General features: G+C 36.5%; 2 protein-coding genes across 5 annotated transcripts in view; one reads left to right on the top strand and one right to left on the bottom strand.

Moving 5' to 3' along the window:
- The first annotated feature begins 880 nt into the window (after positions 1–880).
- Positions 881–12,272, top strand: LOC107737542 (sodium-dependent proline transporter-like). Its single transcript, XM_016549052.1, has 14 exons — positions 881–1,100; positions 2,551–2,682; positions 2,908–3,056; positions 3,171–3,214; positions 4,494–4,632; positions 5,051–5,185; positions 5,281–5,384; positions 5,469–5,593; positions 5,742–5,854; positions 7,147–7,284; positions 7,504–7,603; positions 8,483–8,601; positions 8,938–9,111; positions 11,379–12,272. Exons 2-14 carry the CDS (start codon positions 2,577–2,579, stop codon positions 11,544–11,546), a joined length of 1,614 nt encoding a protein of 537 aa, XP_016404538.1. The 5' UTR covers positions 881–1,100; positions 2,551–2,576; the 3' UTR covers positions 11,547–12,272.
- A 996-nt stretch (positions 12,273–13,268) lies between these two features.
- LOC107737558 (stromal interaction molecule 1-like) overlaps positions 13,269–21,165 on the bottom strand; it is a 35,353-nt gene continuing 27,456 nt past the window's right edge. For 3 of the 4 annotated variants that reach the window (XM_016549077.1, XM_016549096.1, XM_016549086.1), the window contains 7 exons: positions 20,473–20,650; positions 19,696–19,863; positions 19,483–19,583; positions 18,673–18,908; positions 18,412–18,498; positions 16,340–16,403; positions 13,269–14,542 (listed from right to left, as the gene is read on the bottom strand). In XM_016549077.1, the coding sequence (XP_016404563.1) occupies positions 14,122–14,542; positions 16,340–16,403; positions 18,412–18,498; positions 18,673–18,908; positions 19,483–19,583; positions 19,696–19,863; positions 20,473–20,650 (1,255 nt within the window). In that variant the 3' untranslated portion in view covers positions 13,269–14,121. The remainder of the gene's footprint in view (positions 14,543–16,339; positions 16,404–18,411; positions 18,499–18,672; positions 18,909–19,482; positions 19,584–19,695; positions 19,864–20,472; positions 20,651–21,165) is intronic. The other variant, XM_016549104.1, reaches the window with a different exon arrangement.

Raw genomic sequence — 21,165 nt, forward strand, 5'->3', positions numbered from 1 at the left:
ACACAACACGTCTGTCCTCATTCCTGTCCACGGCTGCGTTTCACCACGGCTAACTCTAGTGTTGTGTGTGTGTGTGTGTGTGTGTGTGATTAGTATTATTAAACGTCTTAAGGAATACTTCACCCAAAAATTAAAATTCTGACATTATTTACCCCCATTTGGTTTAAATTTTTTTTTGACTTTTTCCACACAAAAAGAGAATTACAGCTTTCAGTCACCATACCCTTTTATTGCATCTTCTTTCAATACAATAACAGTGAATGGTGACTCATGTTCATTTTTTGGATGAAGTTGCTATACCTTTAGGACCCCCTTACATAATTTAATGTAGGCCTGCATTTTGTCAGAATTATAGGCAACCATAGAAAAAAAATATAATAATAATTATGAATATTATTGATAATGTTATTAATATTTATATGATGAAAAATGCCTGCAAATGATGTCGGTGACAGCCTTTTTCAGTAGCGTGTCATCCATGTTCCTTTAGCAATCAAGATACTTCCCTTTTGGTTCACTTGGATACACACTACACTGACCAAACTGACCATTAGTTCCTCAATCTGGACTGCATAGTAGACTATAGTACATGTTTTTATATTGTATACAGATGAGAAGATAAGTAATGTAAACTAGATTTAAAAAAGCCTAGGCAAACTTTGATGTTGGCTTGAGAAAGCCATGGTGAAGTAGTTTTAAAAGCTAGAAGTTTGAAGGTTTTAAGGCCAGATAGGTAGCAGTGTTCATTTTGACAGCAAATTTTGGTTTTTAATTTTAGTTCTAGATATTCTGGATGACAAAGAGGTGTGTTGTTTATCTGTCATATGGTTGTGTTTGATCAGAGATCATAAGCTTTGAATTATCTTCTTGACAGAGTCCTGCACAGCAGAACGGGGTTGTGTCTTCTCACGATGTCATAAGTCCCGTATCCCAGACTCAAACTGAGCACCAGCCTCCATCCTCTGCACCAGCTCCTCCTGCTCAGCCTCCCAGAGATCAGTGGGGCGGCAAATATGAATTTCTGCTCTCCTGTATTGGCTACTGTGTTGGCCTGGGAAACGTCTGGAGGTTCCCCTACCTCTGCTACCGAAACGGAGGAGGTGAGTGACCGTACAGTAAATATGATAGCTAATCTGTTCGGATGTACACCAGCTATTCTGTAAAGGTATGGTCACATTTACTGTTTTTCAGCTAAATGTTGTCATTTTAATAGGAATCCACACAATCAGGAGTTTTGCTTGAGGGCTGAAAAGTTCCCAAAGCAGATTTTGTTCATGTTCAGGTTGGTCATGCAGATTTGCTGTGTTGACCAACAGAAAACTGCTCGTTTTAAAAATTACTTTGGTGTGAGCTGTGCTTCGTACATCACTATGCTATGGACAATGGACCTTTTTTCCCCCACAAAATTTTGTGTAAATTTTGCTTATGTGACTGTGCCTTAATTAAAAAAATCAGTGTGTCTGATAGTAACCATGTAAATGAGTAAGTAAGTAACCATGATTTTCCCACATAAAAAAATCCTAAGAGATTTTATGAACTTCCTGTGTAAATGGGTCTTTCATGGGTAAACTGGGATGTTTAGTCACCCTAAGCTGAAATCCTGCACTCTGTCCAACCAACCAAAACCAAAAACCTTTCACTGTAGTAGGGAGGAGGGCACATTCCTCTTTAAACCGCTGAAACAAATGAGCCCAAACCATGAAGGCCTCAAAAAAGGAAGAAATTTGCAATGTAAAGATGGTTAGTAATACAAATGAAGAGACCTGTTCATGGATTGTTGGAGGGTGATGTAGAAAAGCACTGTCATTTCCTTGAGCTGGACTTAAACGAGATTGGAAGTTTTATGTTTCATGTTACAATAGTAAATTCTTAAAAAGGAAAGACTCTTAATTGACAATTTCAAACAACACTTTGAAGATAAACTCTGAACTATAGCTAAATACCAGAATTGAAACCAAAGAAACACAGTGAGAGCCGGTGGTGTGTGAAAGTGGACACTGAAATTGCTGCCTTTTCTCTTACATATTACACACACACACACACACACACACACTGTTGTTTCAGTTCTGTTCATGAAATGATTTGTTAAATCCAGAATTAACAGCACTTGTAATGTAAAAGGATTTGCAATATATATTCTATTTGTAATACTGTTTTTTAAATGTTTCGCATGGTTTTAGTAAACTTATTTGATGTGAAATGTGTGAATAATACAAATCCTGAGGAGGGAAAAATCCCATTGACAAATGCCTGTGATTTAGGAGTGTGGATTCACTGGCACAAATGACATAATTTTGGGGTTGTGGCTTAGTGGTTAGTGCACATGCTCCAACTTGTTGAGCTGTGGTGCTTATGCGGGTGAACTTTGAAACCGACTCATATTTTTCAAATCCAGCCTCCTCATTCCATCACTTCCTGTCTTGTTTTTACTGTTGGTATGAATAAAAGTGGTTAAAAATCCAACAATAAATATTAACAACAGGAATTAAAATGGAAAAATAATGTAAACAAGTTTATAAAGTCATGAATCTTGACTGTGTGGGGTTGCAGGTGTGTTTCTCATCCCATACTTCATCATGCTCTTCTTCACGGGAATGCCGCTCTTCCTCATGGAGCTCAGTCTGGGACAGTATGGAGCCGCGGGTCCCATCACCGTCTGGAAATGCTGTCCCCTCCTCAAAGGTAGCACTTCACATGTAATTCATCAATTCAGCGGCCTAATCATAGTTTGTAAATAGGACTGTGATTATGCAAATGTGGTATTGAGTTATATTCATTATTCAAAGTCTTGTAGCTCCACTTTGCATAAGACGTAAGAATTAATGGTCCTTCTGTTTTGTAATAATTAGTAATTAAATACAGGGCTAAACAAATGGTGATGATTGTGTTGTCCTGGTCTCATTGCAGGGATTGGTATAGGGATGCTATGTGTGTCCACTCTTGTGTGTCTCTATTATAATGTCATTATCGCTTGGACGTTCTACTACCTGGGCAGTTCTTTCCAGAGCCCTCTGCCCTGGTCATGTGATGCTCTTCATAACATTCCCCTTTGTCGAGTAAGTTTTACTTGTCTGCTAGTAGGTTAACATAGAATGTTGATTATCATCTACGTTATCTAGATGAATCAGATATGTTTTTCTTCTTCAGAATAATCTCTGTTTTCTCCACAGAACAAAACTAATATCACCCAAAGTCCCTCTGAGGTCTTCTGGAAGTAAGAATTCTAATTTTTTTTCCCCCTCAGTTTCTCTTTACAAATTTTCTAAATTAGTCTCTGTAAATTACCTTTCTTTTTAGAAATAAATACAATTAAATGAAAATGTATTTAAGAATAATTCAAATAAAAATGATTTATTCATTAAATTTTAATGTTTACATTTGAATGCTATCACTGATTTAAAGTAGTACATTAACATGAAATATCTGTGTATATTCATACAATGTGCAAAGATCTGAATTGATTTATTATCCACTTTTTTAACTTTTTTTGTGTTTTAGTAAAAATGTTGTAGTTTGTAAAAATGTTTGAAATACTGGGAAATTTTTATGAACAAAATTATTAATCAGAGCTTTCCACAGAAATTTGGGTAACATTTTACAATAAGGTTTAAATTTGTTAACATTAATTAATGCATTAGGTATCATGAATTAATAATAAAAACATATAATATAAAATATTTACAGCATTCATTCATGTTGATTTATTAATATACTATTACATTCATGTTAACTTATAACTTTAAATGTTAAACATGTATATGTTGAAATGAACATGAACCTATACTAGTGATCAGAAGTTTGGGGTCAGTAAGATTTCTTTTTCTTTCTTTTTTTTTTGGAAGAAATTAATACTTTTATTCAAATTAATATCTTTATTTTAAATAAATGCTGTAAGAAGTACATCCTGAAAAACAATACCATGATTTCCACAAACAATTAAGCAGGTCAACTGTTTTCAACTTTGATAATAATAAGAATTGTTTCTTGAGGACCAGATCAGCATATTAGAAAGATTTCTGACTGGCTATAATAATATATTTTAAAATATACTTTCAGAATATTACAATTTTTACTGTGTTTTGAATAAAAAAAAATGCAGCCTTGGTGAAAATTCTTTCAAAACCATAGAAAATCGTACATTAATATATGTTGATTAATAAATGCTGTAAAATATTCCTTGTTCACTGTCATGCTCACCTTCATTAACTTCTGTTACCAAATTTATTTGCTCGTGTTTCATGTTTGTTCACATCCTTGAATCTAAAAATACCACAGTTAGTGGTGTGATAATGTACAGCAAACATGCGTTCAAGTCCAAAGTACTGCTGTTACTGACACATACAGACCTAAAAAAAATCTATTCTAGTCAGCTGTGGTGGGATTAATGCTAATGTAGCACAAAACCACAGCTGAAACACTCTGAGACTGTTAACATGCAATGCAGCCGATGACACAATTCTTCAATCTTACACAGAGAGTTTGTGTGTGTTCAGTGAAAAGGTTCTGGGAGTAGTGAACAGCAAAGGGCTGCATGATCCCGGTCCAGTGCGTTGGCCTCTAGCTCTGTGCTTGCTGGCTGCCTGGGTCGTCATTTTCCTTTGCATGCTCAAGGGCATTCGCAGCTCCGGCAAGGTACACACTTGAAAGCCTTACAGAGATCCACAGCACATCCAGTTGGCTTCTTTCCCGATAGGAAAATAAGTGTAGACCAGTTAGCCATTTAGAATCATTGAGATACGATTACAATTTGTATTAATATGCCTCCAGGACCAGGGTTGGGAACCACTGAGTTAAGCTAAGTGAAAATTAAAAAATGCTGCTTTGGCAACTAAAGCTAAAATAAAACAAGTTGAAGTTATTTTATATTTTATTTCACTTTGCATGTACTGTATTTTACCTCAAGTAATGGAAATGTTTTTTTATGGTTTTAGTTTTAATTAACTATAATAACCCTGGTGTGGTTGTAATACTTCATATGAGGCCATTTCAGAGCAGATGAGAATATGTTCTACACAAAGAAATTAATTTCCCATCTTTCCTCTGATGTCAGGTGGTGTATGTGACTGCTACCTTCCCCTATTTTGTGCTGGTGGTCCTCATCATCAGAGGGGCCACCCTTGAGGGCTCTTTAAACGGTGTCGCCTTCTACCTCACTCCAAACTGGGTCCATTTGGCTAATGCACAGGTACCATTTCCTAAACAACACCAATTTTGAAATAAATGCTACAGTTTTCCATTCCCTTCAGTTCTGTATTGTATTGTATTATATTGTCATTGTAGGTTTGGAATGATGCTGCGTCGCAGATCTTTTATTCTTTGGGTATTGGGGTTGGTGGACTCCTGTCAATGGCGTCTTACAATAAATTTGACAATAATGTCATCAGGTGAGGCTTTTTACTGTGGGAAAACACTTAGTTTTTTTCCTGAATCATTACTTTAAAGTCTCAAAATGATTTCTCATCTTGCAGGGATACTATAATCATCACCATAGGGAACTGTGGGACCAGCTTTTTTGCAGGCTTTGCCATTTTCTCTATCCTGGGTCATATGGCTTGGAGGAAAGGCGTGCCTGTGGGTCAGGTGGCAGACTCAGGTACATCCTGTCATGTTACTTCTCTCTCTTCTGACATCCCGTATAGCTCAGCACACATGAGTACTATGATTTAAAGTAAATTCAAACGTTTTCACATCCTTGCAGTTCCAAAGCCAGTGCATAATTTGTAATTTTGTGATTATATTAGGTCCTGGTCTGGCATTTGTTGCCTACCCAGAAGCCCTGGCTCTTCTACCTGGATCAGTGTTTTGGTCCATTCTGTTTTTTCTCATGCTCTTTATGCTGGGAGTGGATACACTGGTAAGACCCTCCAGTGCATTTAGGTTTTCTCGAGTTTGACAGGTCTTCATGTGGCAGACTCATTGCTAGCGTCACACCATATACAAATAAAGTACAGCTCAAAGGTTTGGTGTTGGTAGGATTTTTTTTTTTTAAAGAAGTCTCTTAAGCTCGCAAAGGCTGCATTTATTTGTTTTACATTTAAAATAGTAATATTGTAATTTATTTTTACAATATAAAAAGATTTTAAAATGTAATTTATTCCTGTGATAACAAAGATTTTTTTTTGTAGCCATTACTCCAGTCAGTAAAAGTCTTTTGTAACATTGTAAATGTCTTTACTGTCACTTTTGATTAATTTAATGCAACCTTTCTCAATAAAAGTACTGATTTCTTACAAAAAATCTTACTGACCCCAAACTTTTGAATTGTATTGTATACAGTTGTTCACATGTGTACACACAAGAATAATTATTTGAATTCACAGTATTTCAGTTGAATTCAAAAGACTGGTACCTGACATATAAATCTTCTGCCCATTTATTAAAAAAAAAAAAATGAGAGAAAAATCCATATTGAATGACTGGAAAGATTATAAGAAAAGTCACAGCAATGAAATAATCAAAAAGTGTGGTAACTGTGTATAATATGAATCCCAAGTGATCAGGTTTCAGTGTTTTCAGATTAGATATGTGACTGTATAAAACTTCAGTGCTCAGGAAGCAGATTTGTCAAGAGATGTGTGAAATAACACATGTACATCCTGTCTTACTGCTCAGCTCGTCACTGAGCTACAACACTTATTTCAGTAAACGTGCATGAGTACACAGTAGTTCTCCTCTGTCATTACCTGAAATCCCTGTTTGTCTCTCTGTGTCTCAAATTTCAGTTTCTACCCATCTGTTGCCAAAATATCAGTCGATGTGAAATCAAAATTCGCTCTATATATAGCTATTATAGTATGTGTATATGTAAATATATAGATACATAAGTTTCACCTGTAAATATATCATATATGGTTTGCATGGCACTACCATCATTAAGGTCACAGATTCAATTCCCAGGATGCACACATATAGGTAAAATATAGCTTTATAAGAATAAAATGTCTGCCAAATGCATAAATGTGAATGTGAGAGCAAACAGATGATGGCACACGACAGTCATTGTGTTACCCTAACAGCAAACTGAGGATCTGTTTCATTTTGTTGATGTAGATGTCAGGGAAACTTATGACATATTTGTACACTCCTGACAGGTTAGTCCTTTGTTTAATTCTTGCTATTGTGAAGTTCTCTCTCTCTATCCTGCAGTTTGGTAACATGGAGGGGATCTGTACAGCTGTGATGGATGAGTTTCCTCAGCTTAGATCCAATCTGAAGCACAAGACGCTGTTCCTGGCGCTGCTCTGTTTCGCCTTCTATCTCATGGGCCTGCTGCTCATCACTGATGTAAGAGCAACAAACTGACCGATAATAGGATTTAGTAGTTGACATTTTGATAAATACATGTGTACAGATGTCCAGAGTTTAGTAATGTATCTGTAATGTTTCATATCATAATTCATCAACTTGTATATCTTCATATTGTGCATTAGTGATTCTTTTATCACTATCAGTGTTTTTGTTGTCATATACATATACATTTTGTTTTGTGTTTTTCCATCACAGGGTGGGATATACTGGTTCACGCTCATAGACTCCTTCAGCACAAGCTTTGGTCTCATCATCATTACTCTCTTCATGTGTATTGGCATCTCATTCTTTTATGGTACACTTACTTTCATTTCATCCTGGGTGATGGGCTGATATTGGTAGGGCTTCTGATGAGGAACACATTCAGTTTTTCAGAGGCACTTTATAAGATATTCTGCTTCGTTTTCTGAGTTACATGAAATAATAAGGATTTATTTATTTTAGATGGATGACATATTTTTGTCAAAAAAGTCTACACACATTTCTGCTCAATCATATTTTCACAGCTTGAACATTAAATAAATAGTTCATGCTAAAATTAAAATTTGCTGAAAATTTACTCAACCTTCAGTGACCCAAGATATAGATGAGTTTGTTTGTTTATTAGAACAGATTTGGAGAAATTTAGCATTGCATCACTTGATCACCAGTGGATGCTCTGCAGTGAATGGGTGCCGTCAGAATGAGAGTCCAAACAGCTGATAAAAACATCACTATAATACACAAGTAATCCACATGACTCCTTCAATTAACGCCTTGTAAAGTGATAAACTGCAGTGTTTGTAAGTGGAAAAAATCGCCTCGTCTGAATCAGGAGAGAAATATGCACGATCAAGCACCTATTACAAGCAAAAACAGTTCTAAACAAATATGTCTGTGCATTTTGATGTGAGTTGTGAAATGTTGTGAAAATTATGGGCTCGTATTTGGGCCAGAAGCAATGGTTTAAAGGTAAAACGCCTTGATGGATTTGTTTTTTAAAAACATCTTTTCACTTCACAAGGTTGCTTGTGGATTATTGTAATGTTTTTGTCAGCTGTTTCGACTCTCATTTTGACGGCACCCATTCACTGCAGAGGATCCACTGGTGAGCAAGTGATGTAATGTTTAACTTTTTTAAATCTGTTTCTATGAAAAAACTAACAAACTATTGCATATGCTGATGTAATTGCAGGGGTGAACCAGTTCTGTCAGGACATTGTGGACATGATCTGTCGCTGTCCTCCCTGGTGCACAAAACTGCTATTGTACTTCAAAGCCTGCTGGGTGGTTTTCACCCCCTTCCTGCTAACGGTGGGTGTCCTGTTTTTGGTTTGGTTTATTGGAATCACCCTCATGTTTTAGTATGCAATGATGCATGAGATTTCTGTTTAAGATGAACAGTTATATAATTATATATATAAATATTCATTTAGAAGGGTTTGAGCTACAGTAGAATCATACTACAGTACTGTCAGAAACTTGGCTTTACTGCAGAGTGGAATCAAACACCATGTCTGTTCTGCATCCAGTGTAATGAATAATTCAGTTGCTGAGACACTGTATCTCACTGACAGTGATAGTCCCATTCACAGAGTGAGGCCTCAGTCTTTATATTGAAAATGGTAAGAGATTATTTTCTCTATACAGTTCATCCTGACCTACATCTTCATCGAGATGTACCGTACGTCTCTGCGCTACGGCACCTATGTGTACCCGACCTGGGGCAAAGCGTTGGGCGTATGTATGGGTGCCTTCTGCTGTCTGCAGATTCTCATCTGGGCCATAGTGGCAGTCAGTAAAGAGTCTGGCACTCTTAAAGATGTAAGTCTCTTCAAAACATCAAACCACCAGTAGGATTCTAAGAAAGAATACTTTTATTCAGAAAGAATGCATAAAATTGATCGAAAATCACATTTAGAATGTTACAAAAGATTTCTATTTCAAATAAATGCTGTTCTATTGACCTTTCTTCATCACACAAATCCTGTGTCACGGTTTCCACAAAAATATTAAGCAGCACAACTGTTTTTAACACTGACAATAATTAGTGCCGTCAAAAGATTAATCGCGATTAATCGCATCCAAAATAAAAGTTTTTGTTTGCATAATATACATGTATGTGTGTGTGTTCTGTGTATATTTATTATGTATATGTAAATACACACACACAGTATATATTTAGAAAATATTTACATGTATTTACATCTCTATATTTATATTCATATAATTTATATTATAAATAAATATATTTAATATATAAACATTTTTAAATAAATATATACATGCATGTGTGTGTATTTATATATACATAATAAATATACACAGCACACATGCTCACAAGGTTGCTTGTGGATTATTGTAATGTTTTTGTCAGCTGTTTCGACTCTCATTTTGACGGCACCCATTCACTGCAGAGGATCCACTGGTGAGCAAGTGATGTAATGTTTAACTTTTTTAAATCTGTTTCTATGAAAAAACTAACAAACTATTGCATATGCTGATGTAATTGCAGGGGTGAACCAGTTCTGTCAGGACATTGTGGACATGATCTGTCGCTGTCCTCCCTGGTGCACAAAACTGCTATTGTACTTCAAAGCCTGCTGGGTGGTTTTCACCCCCTTCCTGCTAACGGTGGGTGTCCTGTTTTTGGTTTGGTTTATTGGAATCACCCTCATGTTTTAGTATGCAATGATGCATGAGATTTCTGTTTAAGATGAACAGTTATATAATTATATATATAAATATTCATTTAGAAGGGTTTGAGCTACAGTAGAATCATACTACAGTACTGTCAGAAACTTGGCTTTACTGCAGAGTGGAATCAAACACCATGTCTGTTCTGCATCCAGTGTAATGAATAATTCAGTTGCTGAGACACTGTATCTCACTGACAGTGATAGTCCCATTCACAGAGTGAGGCCTCAGTCTTTATATTGAAAATGGTAAGAGATTATTTTCTCTATACAGTTCATCCTGACCTACATCTTCATCGAGATGTACCGTACGTCTCTGCGCTACGGCACCTATGTGTACCCGACCTGGGGCAAAGCGTTGGGCGTATGTATGGGTGCCTTCTGCTGTCTGCAGATTCTCATCTGGGCCATAGTGGCAGTCAGTAAAGAGTCTGGCACTCTTAAAGATGTAAGTCTCTTCAAAACATCAAACCACCAGTAGGATTCTAAGAAAGAATACTTTTATTCAGAAAGAATGCATAAAATTGATCGAAAATCACATTTAGAATGTTACAAAAGATTTCTATTTCAAATAAATGCTGTTCTATTGACCTTTCTTCATCACACAAATCCTGTGTCACGGTTTCCACAAAAATATTAAGCAGCACAACTGTTTTTAACACTGACAATAATTAGTGCCGTCAAAAGATTAATCGCGATTAATCGCATCCAAAATAAAAGTTTTTGTTTGCATAATATACATGTATGTGTGTGTGTTCTGTGTATATTTATTATGTATATGTAAATACACACACACAGTATATATTTAGAAAATATTTACATGTATTTACATCTCTATATTTATATTCATATAATTTATATTATAAATAAATATATTTAATATATAAACATTTTTAAATAAATATATACATGCATGTGTGTGTATTTATATATACATAATAAATATACACAGCACACATGCATATATTATGTAAACAAAAACTTTTATTTTGGATGCGATTAATCTTTTGACAGCACTAATAATAATAATAATAATAAGTGTTTCTTGAGCACCAAATCCGCATATTTGAATGATTTCTGAAGGATCATGTGACACTGAAGACTGGAGTAATGATGCTGAAAATTCAGCTTTGCCATCACAGGAATATATAACTTTTTAGAACTTGTTAAAATAGAAGAGTTATTTTTAATTGTAAAAATATATCACAATATTAATGGTTTTACTGTATTTTTAATCAAATACATTTTTTAAATTTAAGTATTTTTGTTAATGTACATTTTTAGATAATTTTTTATGAAATATATAATGTACCTGAGTTATTTTTTCTTGTTTAGAATTGTACCAGCAGGTATGTGTGTGACATGCTCATGCTGACATACGTTTCTTACATTCAGCGCTTCCAGAAATCCATCCGTCCCCTCAATTCCTGGCGTGTTAACAACATAAACACGACCTCTCAGGAGCAGCATGTGGAACCTCAGCGAGTTGAGGGACCCTTCACGGTTAACCTGACTGAAGCGGACTTCACAGCCATGAACTGGGAGGCCATAAGCGAGGCATAACACTGCCCCAAGTGTTGGGAGGTCGGAACTGCGGGACATCTCAAAAGGACAAGTACTGGTGAGGACTTCTGTTTGGAGAATCATGCACTCTAACTCACCAGTCAAGCTGGATTGACATGAACATTTAAATGATTGTATAAAAGACATTTATTTCAATTTTTTTTTTATTTACGCTGCGATTACTCGTTTGACATAGTACCGGGCATAAAGCCAAAGCCAGAGACACGCAAAGGACATTTGGATTCTTTGGCTGAATTCATGATGTCCTAAGGATTCCATTTCATGCCGTTCATCATGTCATGATCAACAAGTCTTTTCATCAAAGAGTGTATAGGCTTATTTTAAAAGGTAACAGAACTAGTAACATGATCTGCTTTTCATTCACAAGAGCCAGGTCAAATCAAATCAGGTCAATGCCTTTAGGTGATATTGTTTAACAAAACAGAACTTATTTGAAATAGTAACTGTTCACACGAATAAAATAAACTGTAGTACAAGAGGCATTGTAAAGCCTCTTCAGAATGTTTAAATATGCTGTATAAAAACAGCCACAAATTAAAATTAAAAGCCACAAATCCAGCAAATAAAATCAAAATGGTTCCATGAACTGTTCTCAGCAGACGCTGTTTGTTTATCATGGGCAGATTCAGCTTATTTCAGTGGTCTACAAAGGCCGTGCACACTATGAATAAAGCAAACTTTCTTATGACAGAAGAGGCGCTGAAACAGGTTTGTTTATTCGGAGCACTATGGTAACAATGGTAAACCTGACCTTGTTGGGGCTTTGTTGTGGACACTAACTCATCGAGCTATCTTGATTTAGATGGTTTCTCTGAGTGTGCCTAGCCATTTAATGTTCTGCTCCACAGCGGCTGATGCAAACAAACCTTCAGGAGATGTTAAATACACCAGAGAAATGTGTACAGAGTGCACTGGCAAAAAAAAAAGCTCTGGTATTCATGGTGTTCAGCTTAGCCTGCATGAACAATTCAAGAATTTGGTTTATATATCCACTCAGTGACTGAATATGTGTGGTGTTGGGTCTGTCTGCTGCGTTGGTGTATATTTCACAGTGGATTTCTGTGAACAGTGATGGAATAGCTACTTCCTGTAAAGGTTAACATTTACAGATTTATCAACCGCTCCATGATGCAAAGAGGTTTTCAAAAAATGCAATGCAGAGGAAGTTACCCTATAAACCTGTTTAACCCTGAGAACTATCAAACATATTGTTCTTTTTGGTTAAGAAAATATTAAATTGTACCTCATTCTGCTTGTGCTTTATATATATCATATCATATATATCACAGTTTCTAAAAAATATACATTTTTTCAACATTGCTAAATAGTAAAAAAAAAAGTTTCTCGAGCATCAAATCAGCATACTAAAGTGATTTCTGAAAAAAAAGAAAAAAAAGAAAAAATATATATATATATATGTGTGTGTGTGTGTGTGTTCTTACTGAATAAAATTATTTCTTAAAGAAAATCTAATAACCTTATTGACCCCAAACTTACAGTATGAATGGTTGAGTATTTGCCAAAATTAAAATTAAAAATTTATTTCATTTAGATTTTCACTGGGATGACACATTTTCAAATTAAAAAATACAATTAGTAATTAAATTTTCCTTACAAAGCCTGCCAAAATTAAAATAAAAAAATGAATGTGAAAACAAATAGCTACTAATAAAGAAAAAAATTATATGAAAATGTAAAGTTCAGTGTTTTTATTAATAAAAGAAAGTTGGCATGCGACTTTTAATTTGCAAAACACCCTCCCTTTTGATACCTTATTTTATTACTTCTCAGGTATTAAAAGACTTCAGTGGCATGAAGCATGAATGAAGTTAAAGGCATGTAATTACAAGCCAGAGACAAGAACTACAGCACATATCCTGTCTGTGACTCACACACAGGCAGTTCACAGCAATAACATTTGGCAGTGCTTAAAATGAAAGGCACCTTTGTGAGGAAGTAACAAGTTGAAACATTTTAAAATAGATTTTGATAACAGAAGGAGAAATCTAAAGCAAGTAACAAGATATTTTCCGCCTCATATCCGTCACGCACACAGATGCTGCATACTCGTACTGTGGTGTGTTTTCAGCAGGGGGACGTGAACGGTAACATTTACAGCCAATTGTTTCCTCTGGCAACACAATGATGGGCTGCATGTGAAAAGGAAAGAAGTCCAAGCAAATCCTATGTAAAACAACAGTATAGAGTAGGTGGAGTCATTTGTATGCGCTGAAAGCCTTTGCAAGCGTTTGGTGTTTGTTTTGAGAGTGAAAGCTCCAGCTCACGCTAACTACCAATAAAAACAGAAGTAACTCTCACACCAAAAATGGACAATACCATCTAGCGCCCTTAGTTGTAGAAGCAAATAAATAAATGTACAGTGATATCATACCTGTTCCCAACAAATGACTGTTTCTGTTCCCGTTGGTCGACACAATTACGATATAAATCAAAAATTCCACATAAATGACATGGTCTTCCTAAAACTCTTCACGATTAAAATGTACCATTGTGCTAGTCTTACTCTTGTGTTTGGCATCTCCCCATACTGCTGTCATTTCTTTGGCCTCTTGAAGAGTTTGGTAAAGGTGCTCTTCTTGCGGCCCGTGCTGGAGCCTTCAGCGTCGTCTCCTGTGGAGCCGCTGTCCTCGTCCACCAGGATCTTCTTGCCTGTGATCTGAGAGATTCGGCTGCCACCCTTTCCTGTTGGCAGTGACGGGCCGTCCTGCTCGGAGGTGTAGATCAGAGAGCGCATCGAGTCGGCTGAGGTGAGGCTAGACGGCTGAGAGTGGATCTCTCCGAGACTGGCACACTTCTCCATGCCAAAGGTCTTTTTCTGCAGCAGTGGGCTGTCGGTGGAGGAACCACCATTGGATCTGGACAGCTTACTGTTGAGTGGAGTTGAGGTGCAGCGCTGGGCGTCTCCGTACTGAGACACTGAGAGAGAGGAATCCGATTCGGACCGGTTCAGATCCCTAGAGGACGGGACAAGGAGAGAAGAGGATTTCAGAATCGACGCATTTGCATTTCCTGTTAGTTTCAATTTTTCAACTTCATGTCAACATGAAACCGCACTCGCAACTCATTTACTTCGATAAAGCGCTGTTTTTCCAAGTGAAACATTGTAAATGCAGTTTGCAGTGGAATATGGTGGTGACTACACCCCTCCTGAAACACCTCAACGACCAACAGCACTTTTGACTGAGAAGTCAAAGTCAAGTTGACTCTCAAAAGTCTCTAACTTATTTCAATGACTTTTTAAAAATCTATCATGATTTGCTATTATTCCCACAACCTTACTATTTATAGCAATGTTAATCAGCATTAAATTGCTGCATTGTTTAATGCATTGGCAAAATTAAAAACTCCAGCAGTAGCCTTAAACAAGCCAAAACAGAATTATTTAAAAACTGCAGAATTATTGAAAATATTCAAATGATTTAAAAATATAACATTATAAAATAATTAAATGAATATGTTATAATTATGACAAGTAGTTAGTTATACATAGAAAAAATATTTCCCTATCTGTACAGCCCAGGTAATATCACTTCCTAAAAAAGTTTTTTTTCAGAGGCAGAGCCAGTGCTATTTTAGTATTATAGTTTTTTCTCCAATATTTTGAATTATTTTTTGTTTTGTATTTTCCGTTTTCATTTTAATTATGATGTTTAATGAATTTGATTGTGTTTTATTTTATTAGTTACAGTTTATTTTTTTATATTTTAAAAAAATATTTTGAATTATTTGTTGTTTTGTATTTTCTGTTTTCATTTTAATTTGGATGTTTAATGAATTTTATTGTGTTTTGTTATTTTATTAGTTATTGTTTTTTTTAAATATTTTTTCCAATATTTAGAATTATTTGTTTTGTATTTTCTGTTTAATTTTGTTTTGTAATGTTATTAGTTATTGTTTTTGAAATATTTCTATTTTTACATAGTTTTGTTACTTTTTCCTCATTCATTCATTCATTCATTTTATTTTCAAGTACCAAAATGGTTTTGGTTTTAGTTTTAGTTAACTTAACCCTGGATGGAACAAGTTTAAATTTAAGTTCAAAATTACGAAGACCTTTTTTTCCCCCACTAGAATAATGTCCACTGATAAATTAAGCACAATAAGACCAGGGATGATTGTAAAGAAAGTAAATGGAGTAAACTTTGATTTCATGTTGACTTTTTCATGCTGGATTAGTTCGGTTTCTCACTGTGTTTACATTTAAATAGTTAAATGGAAATTGACTAAAAAGGTTACAGTTCATGACAAGTGAAATTATAATATAGTAAATATATTATAATTATAATGTATTACAGATACAAAATTGACATTCACAGAAAACTAAATAAAAAGAACTTTGTTAGCAAATTGTTGTTTAGCATAGAAAACAGTTTAGAAATGTATCAATAACAGGGAAGTTATGGATGGCCTACACACATGCTGTGTGTGTGCACAGCAAACAGTGTGTGAGGTACCCAGTGCTTTCAGTTCTCTGATCACTGCGTGAAGCAGTGAACCCTGTTGGCGGCAGACCTGAGACCGCCTCCATAGAGGTGAAGTATGAGGAACGGTACTGCAGCGCAGCAAAACGAGAGCCGGAGGAGGAAGATAGGAGTGAGGTAGAGACGATGGAGGGATGAGACAGAGAGAAAGACAGCGAAGGCACAGGGAGAAACTCCACGTGGCCGATCGAGTGGCTGCGAGCCTGCCGCACATAGGGGCGACCGGGGGGCCGCAGGGGCCCGGCCTCACTCTCACCGGCCTCTACCAACCTCTGTGAGCTCAGGTTCAGCACGGGGTCTCCGTGTCGCGACCGCAGGGACGTCAGGCTGGGAGCTGAGGAGAGGCACACACACACAGATGTTTGTCTGTATTAGTGAGCGGACATTCAAATCATTCAGTCTCTGAGAAAATCTAATCAAGATTCTGTCTCATAATTAATAATATTATAGGTCGTCCAAAACAGAGGGCTGTGTATCTGTTACATTTTACAACAGAAATTGATTTGTGACTAGATTAACTAATCATGATTTTATTCATTTTACATCTTTCATCTAATCTTTTCACCACATGTAGGTAATGTTTCACGCCTGCCTTTGTAACAAAGGATGAACACACATTGGAAGTCACATCTGGGAGGAGTGTGTGATACAGTGATAAAAGCACATTAACTGTGGTTAATGAAGGAAAACAGAGCTAGGGAGGAAACAGAGCTGATGATGTGGCACAGGAAATGAACACACAAAAGTGTAAAAGCATTGCAAGACTGCAGAGCGAAGAGGATCAGTGTCCACAAAAACTGAGCGATGACAGACATGCGGTTTTCAGCCTGCACGAAAATAATGCAATAATGTTAGCTGTATGAAACAAGAGGGACAATGACTGTACATTATGCACTTATTACACGGCTACTAAACTAATGAATAAATGGACATGAAATATTGATTTGAGAGAAACAATTTTATGTCAGAAGACCATGAAGTGACACGAAAGATGTGAAATCAGCACAGCTAACTAGGACACTGGGTCTCATTCACCAATAATTGTGTAGATCATGAATATTTACATGCACATGACAACTTTTCACTAAAAATTCTTGCCTAATTCACACCACATGAATTTCTGAACATTGTCATAATGTCATGAAATTTAGAGTATTCTAAATGAGCAACGGCGTGCCCGAGGTTTTCATGTTGAAATAGACTAAACCATTTATTTAAACATTAATAAGGCCACCAAGAATGATTTTTTTTACATATGTTTGGTTTCAGTTGTTCCTACATTTAGAATAATATTCAGTTACTGAAGAACCATGGTTTGTTTGTTAAAACGTTTGTACGCAGATTTCATGTACAAATTCGCATGCATGCACAGTTAGTGAATGAAACCCATTGTCGGTTTGCGACAACAACAAATTATACAAATTTAACAGTATATACAAAATCAATGTACAAAAACATTTATGCACAGAATGTTGTAATCGTCCATTCAGAATATTCCAGAGAGCCGTGTAGTAAGTTTAAATACAGACTTTGCACACTGTGCTTAACACTGGGTTAACAGATTTTTTTTAACTGCTTTTTGCCAGGGTTTAACAAAATGTTACCCCCTTAATTGTAAAACCAGGGTTGACAGCTTGATTTTAACTCTGGGTTAGCCTTAGCAATGCTAACACCAAGTTGCTGTGCTAAAGACACGTTGTGAATCACTAACCTAGAAACCCAGCAACACCGAACAAAAATAAATGTTAAAGGGGTCATATGATGCGATTTCAATTTTTCCTTTCTCTTTGGAGTGTTACAAGCTCTTGGTGCATAAAGAAGATCTGTAAAGTTGCAAAGACTAAAGTCTCAAATCCAAAGAGATATTCTTTATAAAAGTTTAAAGGATTTGCCACTGATAATTCAAATGCGAGTTTTGAGCAGTGTAGAGTAGCGTTTGTAGTTTGTCATTTCTCCGATCACAAATGCAGACATGGTTTTATGTTTACGTGGCGCGATGCAATGCAACGCGTAAAAAGACAGTATAAGTCATTATAATCCGTAATTATGTCCCCACTGGATGCAACAAATGTCTCGTTTATAACGGCTTTTAATGTTTTTGTCTAGTCGCGCCGGGACAAGGCATCACAATATGTTAAGGGGCGTAACATTTCCGTAAATACACAAAATAATGTTCTTTTTAGCAACATCATATGACCTCTTTAACAAAGGATTAAATGTGTCTGTTTAAGAGCTGGATTCACAATTTCCATCTAGAAGGTCTTAAATGGGCAGTAGGAGTGACATAGAAGGGTTTGCTTTGTGTTAGCATTGGCTGAGAGAATAAAGGGGGTGCTGCCAACCAGAAGGGATTGGTTTCCACAGGGATTGGCTCTCGGAAGCCACAGGCCAGAGGTCGCTCACTCGCCGATCCATCTGCCAGGCGGCATCTGTGGACATTAGCCAATGATATCACACCACAAAAAGGCAAAGCTCAACGGAAAGCGTAATCGCCATGTATTAGGGTTAGAAAACCGGCCACAGGATCATTTTAATATGGTTATAGACGGCTGAGAAGCTTTATAATAAATATGATCAGATTCAGCACTATTAAAAAAACTCACATTGCAGGGTTCCTGGGGAAAGTATGTCCTCATCCATGTCGTCTAGGTCATTGGATAGCAGTAAGTGTTGGGGTACAGCAGGGCGGATGCCCAGGAAAGCAGGGTCCAGGTTGAGGGCAGAGGCCAGAGACGACATGCCAGGGTTATTGACAATATTAAACCCTGTCAGAATCTCAATTTTCTGCCATCGATGAAGCTTTTCTCTCAGAGCAGCGGTCACTTCTCCCAGGGCCTGTCTGCAGAAGTGAGAGAGAAAGAAAGGTGAGGTTTGGTTTGGTTGCTCTACACTCTTATAGGGGTCATCGGATGCCCATTTTCCACAAGTTGATATGATTCTTTAGAGTCTTAATGAAAAGTCTATAACATACTTTGGTTAAAATTTCTCAATGGTACTGTAAAAGACACCCTTTTTACATTGTTAAAATCAGCTATTTTCAGAGCAAGCCGTTTTGTTGCATCTCCCTTTAAATGCTAATGAGCTCTGCTCACCCCGCCCCTCTCTTCTGTGGGGTGCAGCTGTCCTGTTTACTTTAGCTGCATTTAGCCATGAAACTTGCTAACTAGCACATTATTAGGAAAGGCAATTTGCAAAGATTCATAAAAAACCCTTATACTCACATGTGACCCCTTTAAAAAAAAAAGGTTCTTATCTATGGTTCCATGAAGAACATCTATGAAACCTTTCCATTCCAAAAGGTTCTTCAGATTATTAAAAAGTTCTTAAAATAGTTCTTTTAAAAAGCCCTCCTTTTGGAACCTTTAATTGTTAGTTGTGCAAGTTAAAATGAGTCTTTATCTCTGGTGACTCACTTGGCTGAGAGGATTTTGTGATCAACATCGTCCAGTGAAGAGCTGTGGGCCACATGGAATGTCCCAAAGATAGTTCCTCTCTTCTTCTTGATTTTTTCTGCCTGTTATTGTGGCCACAACTTCATAATTAATGGATGTTCAGCTAGTAGAACAGGCTAAATAGATTTAATATTCAGTTAAAGCATGTAATCTATGAGTATTTGAACATCTTACCCCTTCTTTAGCAACTATGAGCTGTCTTTCCGCTTGCTGTTTCTTAATGTTGTAGTACTGTACTTCCACCTCGTGTGTGAGCTGCAGCCATTTCTGCAGAGCTTCAGGAGGAGACCAGCCGCTCCTCAACTCCAGCTCCCTTTCAGCCTTCTTCAGAGCCATTCGCACCTAAAACAAACACAAGCTCATAAATATTGGCTGTGTTTCAATGTTTTGAGGAGGGAATTGTGTAAAACCTCTTCTGTGCCACTTCAGCAGTTCCCATGGTAATGGGACACCTGTTAACTTAAGGTGAGTCTGTGAGGGTATCCAAACATGTTGCTAATAAGCGAATGGTGAAAAGAGGCATGTGTTTTGGTATAAACATGCTATTATTTTACTAGAGTTTCGAAGACTGATTGAAAAAAAGTACCCTCTTTTCAACAAAATAAATTTAAGGGGAGGTACTACACATATAAATGATAACTTTTATATAACTATTAAACTTTTTGCAATATTTTGCATTCAAATAATAGATTTGCATGTAAATAATAGATTTACAATTAATTTTTTTATCTTATGTTTTTATAAATGCTATGCATTTAAATGAATTTTGGCATTGTATTTTTACTGGACTATATAATATTTTTTTGTGAAACATTGTACATATTTAATGAGGCAATGCCTAATTTGCATATTTGAAATAAATGACTGTGGCAAATGGTTTCATTTTGATTCAAGTAAAAAAAAAAATCCTTCTCACAAGTTGTACCTCCTGTTAATAAGGCCTTGTGATACCTGTTCCAGCTCTTGCTCTGCATATTTCTGTCTGCTCAACTCGTTCACGGTTCCCTCACGCAGTTCTCGTAGTCTTTGCGCCTCCTGCTTTGCTGCATCAATCTCGTTTCGCATCTCCCGCTCCAGGTTGACCTTCTCCTCCGCCACCGTGTGATGTTCTTCCTGTGCAATCTGCAGCCTAAACATAAACACATTATCAATCTCACTGAACCACCATAGACTTGTTACTTAACCAACCAGTTAATGTAGTTTCCCTCAGTCATCAGCAGGTGGCACGCTGCAGAAAAGAGTAAACAGACATGAAAAGGGAACTGGACCCGCAAAACGCTACCACACCTCTTCCTTCTCATGACAGCTGAACAAGATGTGGCTTGTACAGTGTGGTAATTCTGTGGTAAAACTTCCTTACAGCTTTACAGGGAAATCCCATCTCTCAGCTATACACGGGAAGACTGTTTAGAGTTTCCAGGACATGGATGGCTAAATTTAGTTATTAATGTGGCTTAATGATGCACTTGATTGACAAGAAGTCTTTGATTAAATTTAAAATAATTGCAATCAGCTTTGTTTGGCATATCTGTGATATTATTACAGTGTAATATTTCCTAGGATTTTGGTTGATGCATTTTTCTCCTTTATTAGTCAAAGAAATGAGAATGAAAGAGAAAGGGGGGGGGGGGGGAAAAAAGGGGG

The sequence above is a fragment of the Sinocyclocheilus rhinocerous genome, unplaced genomic scaffold (assembly GCF_001515625.1).
Source record: "Sinocyclocheilus rhinocerous isolate Xijiao unplaced genomic scaffold, SAMN03320098_v1.1 scaffold4236, whole genome shotgun sequence".
In the NCBI taxonomy this organism is placed as follows: Eukaryota; Metazoa; Chordata; class Actinopteri; order Cypriniformes; family Cyprinidae; genus Sinocyclocheilus; species Sinocyclocheilus rhinocerous.